Source organism: Gouania willdenowi, chromosome 21 (genome assembly GCF_900634775.1).
Source record: "Gouania willdenowi chromosome 21, fGouWil2.1, whole genome shotgun sequence".
Classification (NCBI taxonomy): domain Eukaryota; kingdom Metazoa; phylum Chordata; class Actinopteri; order Blenniiformes; family Gobiesocidae; genus Gouania; species Gouania willdenowi.
In genome coordinates this window covers 20,391,785-20,403,778 of record NC_041064.1, presented here as the reverse complement: position 1 = coordinate 20,403,778, position 11,994 = coordinate 20,391,785, and the positions used below count along the sequence as shown (strand labels likewise).

General features: G+C 38.0%; 1 protein-coding gene across 1 annotated transcript in view; it reads right to left on the bottom strand.

Annotated features, from left to right (window-relative positions):
- Nucleotides 1-909: 909 nt before the first annotated feature.
- LOC114455631 (lymphocyte cytosolic protein 1 (L-plastin)) overlaps nt 910-11,994 on the bottom strand; it is a 14,814-nt gene continuing 3,729 nt past the window's right edge. Inside the window, exons 3-17 of the mRNA XM_028436983.1 lie at nt 9,717-9,802; nt 9,418-9,566; nt 9,155-9,278; nt 8,746-8,878; nt 8,552-8,633; nt 8,280-8,445; nt 7,089-7,231; nt 6,792-6,887; nt 6,343-6,538; nt 6,193-6,271; nt 5,430-5,544; nt 4,899-5,032; nt 4,472-4,592; nt 1,874-1,998; nt 910-1,759 (exon numbers count right to left, since the gene is read on the bottom strand). Coding sequence (XP_028292784.1) covers nt 1,627-1,759; nt 1,874-1,998; nt 4,472-4,592; nt 4,899-5,032; nt 5,430-5,544; nt 6,193-6,271; nt 6,343-6,538; nt 6,792-6,887; nt 7,089-7,231; nt 8,280-8,445; nt 8,552-8,633; nt 8,746-8,878; nt 9,155-9,278; nt 9,418-9,566; nt 9,717-9,780 — 1,860 coding nt within the window. The 5' untranslated portion in view covers nt 9,781-9,802 and the 3' untranslated portion in view covers nt 910-1,626. The remainder of the gene's footprint in view (nt 1,760-1,873; nt 1,999-4,471; nt 4,593-4,898; nt 5,033-5,429; nt 5,545-6,192; nt 6,272-6,342; nt 6,539-6,791; nt 6,888-7,088; nt 7,232-8,279; nt 8,446-8,551; nt 8,634-8,745; nt 8,879-9,154; nt 9,279-9,417; nt 9,567-9,716; nt 9,803-11,994) is intronic.

Below are 11,994 nucleotides of genomic sequence, written 5' to 3'. Positions count from 1 at the left end.
CTCAGTTCTCAATGGCAGAAATGCCTCTAGACTTGTTTCATTCATGAAATAACTTGATATTTTTCAATAGCCCAATCTGCTGTTTGATTGTGAGTACATTGTTTAGCCCATTGGTTATTTTTGTTTTGTCTTTTATTTTGACTTTCAACTCACTTGTATTAATGTTTTTTTTTTTGTATAATAATAAATAATAATAATAATAATAATAATAATAATAATAATAATAATAATAATAATAATAATAATAATAATAATAAATAAATAAAATATTTGTCAACAGTTACCAGTTTGGACTACTGCCTGCTTATTGGTGATAAATTATTGTGAAAATGAGTTCAAACATTAGCAGAAAAGTGAGTAGAAAAAATAAGGTCATTTGTGTTTGGTAGATTATTTATTGGCTGTAAAAATGCTTCTTATTCTGTTGGAAATTCTGTTTATTTCCCTAGTTTTAAATGGTGCCACATTTTCGGAGCTGAAAAATGTGGTTAAAAATGTGCCAAACATGTTATTCTGCTGTTCTACTGACTCTTTTTTGAGCTTCTCAAACCCCAGGTGCTGCCAGTCAAGTGTCTGCTATGGAGATGAGATTCTTCAACCAGTTACAATCCCATATAACGCAGGTGATCCCACTACATGTCAGGAAATAGTTACATAGCATGATGTGGCAGAAGGTAACACTGTCAGTCAGAATTATTTAGTTTTTGCAGTGGAACACCCGACCTTGCTCTTAAATTGTATTTTTATTTTGAAATTATTAAAACAAAAACAGGACAGTAATCCTTAAAGGTGCAGTAATTCACATAAAATTCCATTTTAGTCCATACCAGTGGGAAGCAGTGCTTTAGTTAAATGTGGGACGTTCCCAGACTCTGAGGGGAAAAGCTCACAGCTACATATTAAAAAAAGAACTTTGAACTAGTTTATTTCAAAATTTGTGAACTGAACTTTGAACTGGTACATGTAGAAAATGAACTTTCCCAATACAAAATTTATTAAAAAAAAACAAAATAATAAATCCAATTTTTGGTTTCTGAACCAAACACATATCACATATCACATGCACTAATGTACATCCAACCAGCTCATGTTCAGGCTTGTCTCGATTCATACTGTAAATTATTTTGTAAAAAGTGCTTATTTGTCAATACACTTAAAAACATTTAGTATTTTGGGGAAAAAAAGGAAGAGGATGTTTTGTTGGCTCACTTTAAGTACCGGTAAGAATAGTTCATCACATGAATTTAAGAACATTCATGAAGCAAACATATCTTAACAGATCTTGCATTTTCTGTTTGAATTAATTTCATATAGATTTATGATGATCAAAGGGAGCTGTTTTACATATAAATAGGAATATGAGTCAACCTATGGCTTGTTTTCTGTTGTTTTTTGTACTCATTGTGAAGTAATGTGACATCTTAGTCCAGGTTTTTTAACCATTATTTTGGCTTTTTAAACATAGTAAAACCAAAGCAGTAAAACCATTTTCTGCCTAAAGGAAGTTCTGTAACAACACCCGTCATCAGCCTTCATAATAAAATCTATCTGAACTTGACCTATAGAGTTTCTGTTCCCTGTTCCGAAACCATCATTTCAGGGCTTTTCTCTTCTACGTCCTGGTCCTCAGACGCACTTCATGCCGTGTGCCATCAGGCAGGCGAACACAGTCATCACCATCTTGGGTTTGACCTCCACCAAGTCCTCTGGGAGAGCGTAAACACGGGCTCCAATCTTCCGGGCCATGGAGATGGCGTACCTGACAAAGGAGAGGAGTATCAGCATCAGGTGGAGGGAGAACATAGAGATGATGGTTTGATGAAGTCTGACCACAACAGGAAAACAAAGTAACGTGTTGTTGGTCTGTGCGTACTTTGCGTTGTTGAGTTTCTCCTCGTCTGTGAGATCTTCCATCTTCAACAGGTCGTATTTGATCGATCTTGGCTGGATGGCGTCGATCAGGTCCAGAACAGGCAGACTGGTGCTGATCTGCCCATCCTACACACACAGGAAACACATGATGGACTATTTATCCTGGAAGTGGGATCTACAGATACACACATATACAGGAACATTTTGCAGTGTTGCATTCTGCTTAAGATGATGTAAACTTGTGTGCAAAATATGTGATAAGTAAAAAGTCTTAATAAAGTCCTGTTATTGGGCCAGGCTGTCTAAACTGCTGGGAATAATGATTCTGGATATTTTTCTTTTTTTTCTTTCTTCTTCTTCTGATGAAATCATACTTCCCATGCATGGAATATCACCAAATTTTGCACAAAGGTCCAGTCCCACGCCAGATTGCCTCAGCTGCAAAAACAAGCCAATCAACCTAAAGGTGGCTCTACAACAAGCTTCTAGAACAAAAACAAATCAACTATATGTGTTAGAGTTTTGCAACTTACACTAAAATGTAGAACTGAAGAAACCTTTCTACATTTAGATCGATTTAGAGTAATGAATTATGAAGTTCATTACTCTAAATCACCGATTCCCAGAGACTGGGTCGCGACCCACAAGTCGGTCACACACGATATTATTTGGGTCGCCAAATAGATTTGCAATATTAGGGTAGCTTCACGAAGACGTCATCACGTTCATTTACAACATACGCACTGCATTACGTCCTCATTAAACGACTCTGGGTTTGTTGTTGATTGTACATGCTGTTAATTTCATATCTTCTGTTGCGTAGGGTAACTATACATCCAGATTTACCCGGTGTGGCACACTGGGATTGCACTGTACTGAGATTGTATATGCACATACAGTATATGTGCATGTGCACTACCCTAAAATGAATTTTTGCTAAAAAAAACCCCCAAGAAAACTCAGTTTTGTTTATTTTTGTTTTCAAAGTTAACGAACACGTGTTTTATTTGTTTAATGGATTAGGTTAGGGTTACAATCTCAGTATGTGACACTGGACACGTCCTCTTTTTACGGCTGGATTATACGAAAGGTCAGTTCCCCTGAACGCAACACGGTATTTCAAATAACTCAGCTCATATTTGCTCTATCGGAGAAATGATGTCGTTAGTGTTGGTAAATTGCGGTAATTTTACTCACACGTGACGGAAACATTAAAGATGCCGCTTTGTTTTGACAAAATTGACACGAGGAAAAGAGAAGAGAGATTAAAAAAGACCAAATAGCGGTAGATTTAATTCAAAATGAAGACTCTTTTGGATGATAAAACCACCATGGATGGAGGTACAAAGGGACTTGAAAACAAAGGAGGAAACTGAGCCTATAAGTTAAGGTAAGATCTGTTCAATTTCTGGATCAATAAATATCGTTCTGCTTTTGTGTAGCTAGTCTTTGTGTACATTAATGTAAGTGTAAATAAATAGATGCTTTTAATGTGTGAGATGTTTTTAGAACATATTACAGTCTGGTTATTTGAACTCTGTGCGTGTGTGTGTGTGTGTGTGTGTGTGTGTGTGTGTGTCAGATACGTCAGCTGTCAGCCTCTGTGTGATAGAACACAACCATAAGTCTCATCTATTCTTCTGAAAAGGGTGCCCACCGGCCGGTATGTTGTAATAATTTAATATGCATACATCACATGAAATGGGTCTGTTTGGTAATTAAAATAGTCCGGAATGTTAATTTATGCACAACTTTGCTTCTCTCACAGTTTATATATGAGGCCTATTGTGAAGTGGGTCGCGATGACACAGAGCAGGGCTTCTCAACTAGTCTCACCCTGGGACCCACATTTTTCCACGGTCAATAAATTGCGACCCACTTTTTTTTAAGAATTCAACCAAACAATTATTATTTTTTAAATAGCTGTTGAAAACACACATATAATATTTTTTAAAACATAGATCTATGCATTTTTCTGTGCAACTCGTATGTCACAGCATGCCTGCCAAAAGAAAAGTTTATTTCAATATAAAAGAGTCCAAAAGTCCAACATGAGAGACAATAAATAGTTATTTTTTGACTAGCTATCTGCGACCCACCCAGTACAGGTAAGTGACCCACTTTTGGGTCCCGACCCATCAATTGAGAATCACTGACATAGAGAATCGTCTCTTGTGCCAGAAATTCTTCAAGCCTCAATTGATGTAAAATGTATATTAGAATGACACTTTTTTCCCTTCCAAAACTATAAGTTACACCAGTTCAAGTAAATTAATCAAGTTAAAATTCACCATTTGCTCAAAATTTGCCTAATTTTGCAGAATCTTGCCTGGCCCCCACCATTGCTGTGCATATTATAATTTTAGGTCCTGTTATTTAAACCTAAATCATGCAGATTTGCATGTTTCTGCTTTTTTTTATATGTGCATTATCATATTCGAGGATTTCTGACCTCTAAGAGCCTTAGATGATGATTTTCTTTATGGATCACTTTTGATAAACACTGATGACTGTAGGAACATGATTGATGATCCTACACATCCAGCCCAAAGTCTTTTCCTCAGGTCTTTGAATGTGTTTGCTGCTTGTGTTCCTTCACCTTGAAGCTGGAGATGGTGTTTTTCCCAGCCTGGGTTAGCGTATCGTTGACCCATCTCACTATGGTGTCATCATTGACTTTCTGACCGTCGCCCAGATTCTCCAGGATGTTCAGAGTGTATCTGAGGAGGATGAAGGGATGTGACGACACTCTGTCTTATCTTTGATGACTTTGATCACATAATTCACTGAAACACTCAGAAGCCGTGGATTGAAAGATGAGTTTGACTTTAATTTAAACTAAACTGCCTATGAACAGATGTCGTGATTCATTATTATCCAATCATTTGTTACCGCTTACCCAGGTTATTAAAAACTGAAATGATTTTATTGTTTCTGTCTCAGTGTGAGAGAATTCTGACCTTCAAACTGACTTCATACTCTGTGTTTCTTTTAATGAAATGAAAGCAGTGGCGAGACACCAGTACCTCCTCATTAGCTGCCACAGCAGAGCGAGGGTGAGGGTTCGATTCCCTGTTTTCAAGTCCTGACCTGCAATGCCGACCAGAGAGAATTTGGCCTCCTTCTTACCCAGTTCCACCGCATAGTTACAGTTTTCCAGCTGGAGAGAGAGAAAGTGGAGTTTGCATCTCAAAAGTCTTGGAAAAAACAGCAACATCCAAACAGGAAGAATAACAACATCAGATTAATGTTATTCAAGTGTTACTACACCAACCATGACAATTCCAACTAATGGAAGAATAAACCACTTTATCTTTGCCTAAAACTAATTTTTGATGCCACAGACAGCATTAATTAATGTGATATGTGTAAATAAGCATTAAACCAACATGTTCACTTATTTCATGATCCTAGTGGTTGGAATCTTACAGACACAACTTTACTCATTTATATTGTACAAGTACAACTGAATGTAAAACGTTGGGATGTAGAAGATTATTTCTTCAGAAGTTTCATCTACCATCATGTCTGATCTGCTTGTTGATTGGCTGTCGTACCTTTTTCATGTAACAGCTCAGGCTGTGGTACGGAGGCTTGTTGACTCGGTCCCATTCCACCTTTACATTTATTTTCTCATAGAGCTGGAAGATGACGAGAGCGTCATCAATGTCCCTGTAACACACACACACACACACGAAGCCATGTTAATTCATTTATTATTATTCATACTTTTTATTATTATTATTATTATTATTATTATTATTATTATTATTATTATTTCAGTATTTATAAGTAATTCATTAAAGTATTACATTGTATCTGCTTGTAGATGGAAAAATCCATCCTGACAAGCACTCGTCTTGTGGTCATTTAAAAAAAAAATAAAAAATTCAATTAAGAAACGAAAACAGTTACATATTTACATATATACTAATAAAATATATTACAAACATCTTTCGGTCATTTAAATTCAAATCTCATGGTATGTGAAGCTGCAGAAAATCTGTCGTGAAAAACTTGAGAGTAAGGAAGTGACATCACGTAGTCATGTGCAGTGACAAGGTACTAAAAGTGGGTCGTGGATCAATTTTCAGGGAGTCTTAGGCATATTTGAAAAAAAAAATAAAAAATACCCCTTGAACTTTTATTTTTAAGAGGATTCATTGATGTAGTGAATTTTGTGTATTAAAATGACCATTGGTGAAACTGTTATTAGGCCTAACATTGGGCACCAACCACTGTATTGTTTCCAAAATATTTAATAATAAGAATTCTGGGCTTTGAGCGGCTCCCTGAGCTACAACAGACTTTCTCTCTTACGCGTAGAGGTGGTTGACACGAGGGTTGACGCCCAGTGAGTTCATCCAGTTCCTGAAGGTGCGCTCCTCTCTGGTTTCACCTGCAGAGCAACACTCACTGGTTAAGACGCACATGCAGCAGGACTCCTCCCATCAGGTCGGCAGAGATCACCTTCGATGGAGCTCCAGTCGATGTCCTGGTTCTCAGGCTTCTTCAGTGCGGGGTACTTGTTAAACAGGTTGGCAACAAATGCCAAGTTGAGTTTCGGGTTGCCACGGACGACGTCTGTGGGCATGACGAACTGTCTGCAGCCGAGCCGGTCGGCCTGGTCCAGCATGCACTCGGCTCGCTTCAGGTCTTCTTTCTCCTACAGGAATAAAAGCAAGATTTTTTTTATATGAGTTACTGTTTATTTTAGCACTCAAATCTATTTTCTCTGTGCTTCTAGGTAAATATTAATGAATCCATGCATCCATTCTATCCTGCTTTGCTGTCTGGGATTGTGGGATTCTGTCCCCTGGTTAAGATGATTAAACACATCAGCAGTAATCAAATGAAGATTCCTCTGAACCTGGGTAGTTAAAGTAATGATTTCTCACAGGATATCCTTTGTTTCTCACCCGTATTCCTGACATGTCAATGGCAATTGGGGGGATTCCCTCCTCATCACCTTTGGGTGCCACCTGATTCAACAAGTTGTAGTATGCCTTGGAGTCCTACAACACAAAGGTTACATTTGGAGATTTTAAATGTAAGAAAACAGACCAATATCATATTTTTATCTGATAAAAAAAAAATCTGCAATCTTTTTTGGATTAAACCACTGCTGCCATCTGTGGGTCAGCCTGAACATACTGCATGACTGTTCCCATGATTCAGTGACTGCGGTATAGCAGTGGTGGTGAATGTGGACTCACCTTGATTTCAGAGCTGAAGTTGTTGATTTTGGGGCATCCAGCATTCTCCAGGTGATAATTGGCCCAACGCAGCAACAGCTCTTCAGGGGACAGTTTCATCAAGTCCTCCAGACTTTCACCATCACGCAGCAGAGCCACCAGAGCTACACACACACACACACACACACACACACACACACACACACACACACACACACACACACACACACACACACACACACACACACACACACACAAATGCATTAAATTGATCACTCACAGTTATTAACAATGATCTTACACAAATACTGCAGCAAACTTTATTTTCTGTTTTATCTGATTAACTTCTATTACCTGGATTGTTGAAGATAGAGATTTATTTATTATCAAACACGTCTCAACTTGCAATTTTATTGGTATCCAGGCCAACAGATGACCTTAGTTTTACACATTAATGCTTTAATAATACACAATTCATAAATGAGTGCGTACAAATGATTTACATGAAAATTACTGTGAGATCAGTGTGGATGTCTAATCCTGGAGTAAAGCAAACACACACACACACTTCGTAAAATGTTGAGTTTTCGACCTTATTTGTTTGTCTTTTAGCAGTTACCAGCTTTTATCTCTGATGGCACGTTAGCTACATGTCACCATGACTCAACTCCCACACCCACATTTTGTTGATACCACATGAAAGCTCAGAAATCACAGTTGCGGGGATTGGCCTGTGGTGTGACTGATAACTGGCCCAAACTTCTTGCACCAACCAAACTATTGTACAGGGTACACCCAGCCCAAGAAGATAAAATCTCTCCTCCCAGTTCTCTGAACACTTCCTTCTGCTAGCTACCTATGTGTAAGCTGTTACACAAAACTTTACTCTTGACTATAACAATGAAATAATGCTAATCTTGTCATCTGTCCTCAAGCTGTTCCATAAAATAATCAGGAAGAAGGGAGAAAAACCTTACAGCAGGATTATGTCAAAAGTACTTTAGGGATTTTGACAAAATCATAACCACAGATAGACCTCACACAGTGGAAAGCTTAATTAAATAAGCCTTTAAAGTGTGAATGATCTTTATACCATGATCAGGATCACTGATCCAGATGACTGTAAATATCTAGCAAAGACGATATTTGGTACTTGATAAAGGTTTGTGGTCTCTGAGAGTTCTTGTTACAGATTTGGTTGCGTTGCCAAACCTTCGTTCTTGCTGAGCTCGATGTCAGCAAACAGTCCGATCTTGATGACCTGCCACAGCAGACCGAGGACAAGGTGCTGCCTGCCCTCCTTCAGGTCCTCAGCTCCAATGTTGACCACGTGGCAGCCGATGGCTGATGCAGAGTTCAGAGCCAGGTTTAAGTTTTCCTGTGAGACCAAAGCATAAGTCCAGAATAAATGCACAGCAGCATTAAGCCAACATGAAGAAATCAGATGGAGAGCTTGGGATCCTCCGTGTGATCATGGGTCCTACCTGTATGGTGAAGGGTGTCAGCTTCTTCTTGTTGATGGTTCTCTCATCAATGGTGTCAGCCACTGACAGGTTGATCATTTTACTACCAGGAGAAAGCAAAAATTACAAATATTTACAGATTTTCTTTAGACAAGTGCCCATTCTCTTTGATGGAAAAGATTTCCACAATGTTCCTAAAAGTGCTGATATCGTACCAGAGGACAATCCCGTCTCCTACAGCAGTGAAGAGGTCGTTTTCGGATGGGTCCATTGGCAGGATGTGTTTGCAGTCTCCATCCTTCTCCAGAGCTTTGTTGATCCAGTTCACAAAGGCCACTTTCTCCTCCTCTACTCATAGAGCACAATCTCACATCATGACACATGACACAGTCTGATCACTCATCAGCAAATCCAGGTAAGCTCATTTCTCACAGTCTTTGACTTAGTTTTGGCATGGATTACAATTAATAACAGGAAAAGACCCGCATTGACCATCAGTCTGACTTCATCATAGAACTTGCTCTTGGTGGCAATGAAGCAGCTCTCTGACTGTAGCAGTAAACAATGACCCCTGAGGTGGCAGTGTGTTATTAGGAGGTGAATGTGTGTTATTATAGGACAGACCTGAGTAGGAGTGCTGAGTGCCGGACTGCTCAGACGTTCCAGCCACGTTACAGATGCCTTCCTTTTTGTTGATGGCTTTCCTGAACGTCTTTCCCACCTCTGTGCTCTTCATCTCATGAACCATCTAACCATCGATTACATAAATCAACGTTCAATGTATTTAATAAGAACTCAAAGGAAGATCCAATGTTTTAAATCCATAAGTGAGTGAAGAACATAGCAAGTAAGCAAGGTGTTGAAGGTGTTAGGGACACTAAACCGACCTTGGTGAACTCATCGAAGGTGAGTTGGCTGCTGGTCTTTGTTATCTCTTGGACAATCTCACGGATTTTGAATCCAGGCAGTGCGAGGTTGGTGGCCTTGAAGAGTTGAGTGAGTTCATCTATGCTGATGAATCCGTTGTTGTCCACATCTGTGGACAGCAGAGACACAACAGCTCATTATCACATCTTTTTATCTCTTATTCTTGCGAGGTTGATTTCTACTGTCATCTCTCAGGGTTTGACGAAATGGGTGTAGCAATTCAAAAGAGGAATTTAATGGAACACAATGGGTTTCTTACCAATCTTGGCAAAAGTTTCTCTAAGGTCTTCCAACTCTTCTGGTGAGATTGACGCTGAAGCCATGTTAATGTTGTAAAATGTAAAGCTGAGAGAAAACCAGAAACAACACCTCAGGGATTTGGTATTTTCATGTTTAGAGTGTAATCAACATATACTCAACAACAAAAGACAGGCAAGTATGTTTTGAAATTGATAGTGGCACTGTGTTGAGTTTATTTACGATACTCAAATGAAAATGAACGTTTTGGATCAGGTGACAGTCAATACCTGGTGTGACCTCTATGTGCTGTAATTAATGTGCATCAAACCGATTAAATGATGGATTTCACATCCTCGTGTTTGTTTGCAAACTTATGCTCCAAAAGTTACAAATCACCAATTTTATTTTGTCTTAGTCAAACACTCAGCAGGACAAATACCCCCTTGTCTAAACTATGCAGAAAAACTTTCTATTTCTGTTGTTGTTCAGTATAAACACCAATAGCCCAGTTTAAAAAAAATATCAAAATACTGAAACACTCCCAGGGCCAGTGATTGTATTTTTACCTGCAGAAATGTATCAGCTCCAATCCTTACACTAACAGTTAACACTGGAATTTATTGCAAATTTTAAAATGAGTGATTGATATCGTCAGGCTTCAAGAAAAAACAAATATTTTAAAGACATAAACTGTGTGTTTACACACTTGTAAGAAGATTAAAGAGCCTGTCACACTTGCCAAAGTCAGTTTTTCCATTTACTTTTTTTAGCTCCGATTTACTTATTTTTGTTTCTTAGCTATTTTTCCAGGACTTCCTGTTCAATGTGGGCGTGGCCCCGTCCTCTCATTAATCGTTTCTATTTCTATTGCTATTCTGCAATTTCAAATGAAAATAGATATTGATATAGATATCTGCCTTTGAGAAGAAAGCAAAACAAAATCTTTGAAACAGTTAATAATCATTCAACTATCTCAAAGTTTACAACTGAGCTGTGTTACTGCCTGTAAACATAACTAAAGTCTGTAACTGAGCCGTGTTCATAAAGCAGAAAGAAGGAACTTTTAAAATGGTACGTTGCAAACGTTCACAGTTCTCACTTCCTGATTTGCAGCATTTCCTGTCACAGTTGGGCTCTTTTTATATAGTTATCTATGCAGGTGAAGATCTTAAACTTTCAACACAAATTGTCACATGAACCCTTTTTTTTTTTTTGTCCTAAATTTGAAATCCATGAAATTCTCCAATGTCCAGGTCAGAGCTATGTCCTTGTTTCATGATTTGTGGGTTTGATCAAAAAATATGATGATAGACAAAAAGTGTGCAGTTTTTCTTTCTTTCTTTTTTGCATTCTATGAGTCATTAGGACACTATGATGCCATTCCCAAAAAGGAGTTAATCACTTGTTGGTTTCTGAGATAAAAACATCATTTTCCAAATTATTCCTAAAGCTTTTTAGGTTTGCTTTCTCATTAACCATAAAACAATTACTAATGTCTTAAACGTCAGCTACTTTTGCTAACAAATTTACGAAAATCATTGTTTGACTGAATTTTAGCACAATGACAAACATTTCAGAACAATATACATGCTCCAATAAACTGATCAGTGTTTGAATATAGGGTTACTATTCTGTATGACAATAGGACAATCACCCAGATCCATACGTAGCTACAGTATATGTTAGAATATTTACAACTGTGAGAGTAAACACACAAAAAGATTCACAAAACAGAACCCTGCTTCATCTGTGTAGCGTTTTAGCAGCAATCTGCTTATGCATTAACATTTTCTAAGGCATCCGATAGATCACGTGTGAAACTCAAGGCCCGGGGCCCAAAATAGGCCCTTGAGAGCATCCAATTCGGCCTGCAAGAGACAGTAAAAATCACAGAGAAAATGACCAAATAATCCATTTGTAGATATATCTCAAATTCATCAATTTAATGAAACTCCACAATATTTTTAGGGGCTCACAGTTTTCCTTTGTTTACGTCACATGAATGCAGTCATTTTTAATTGCAAATTGTGGAAAGAACTCTCTATATTTGCACAAATGTTGACATTTCTCACAAACAATTCCAGAAATTACCTCTAAATTACACAAAAATTGGTTACAAAATGAAGATTTTTTGAAGTGAAGAACCAGCAGGGACTGATATTAAAAACAAGAGCACAATTGATGTTAAAATTGTTCTTTTCCCACCTAAAATCTGCGGCCCACTTGAGATCAAACTGGGCCATATTTAGCCCCTGAACTAAAATAAGTTTGACATCCATGCAATAGATGAAGGGGCT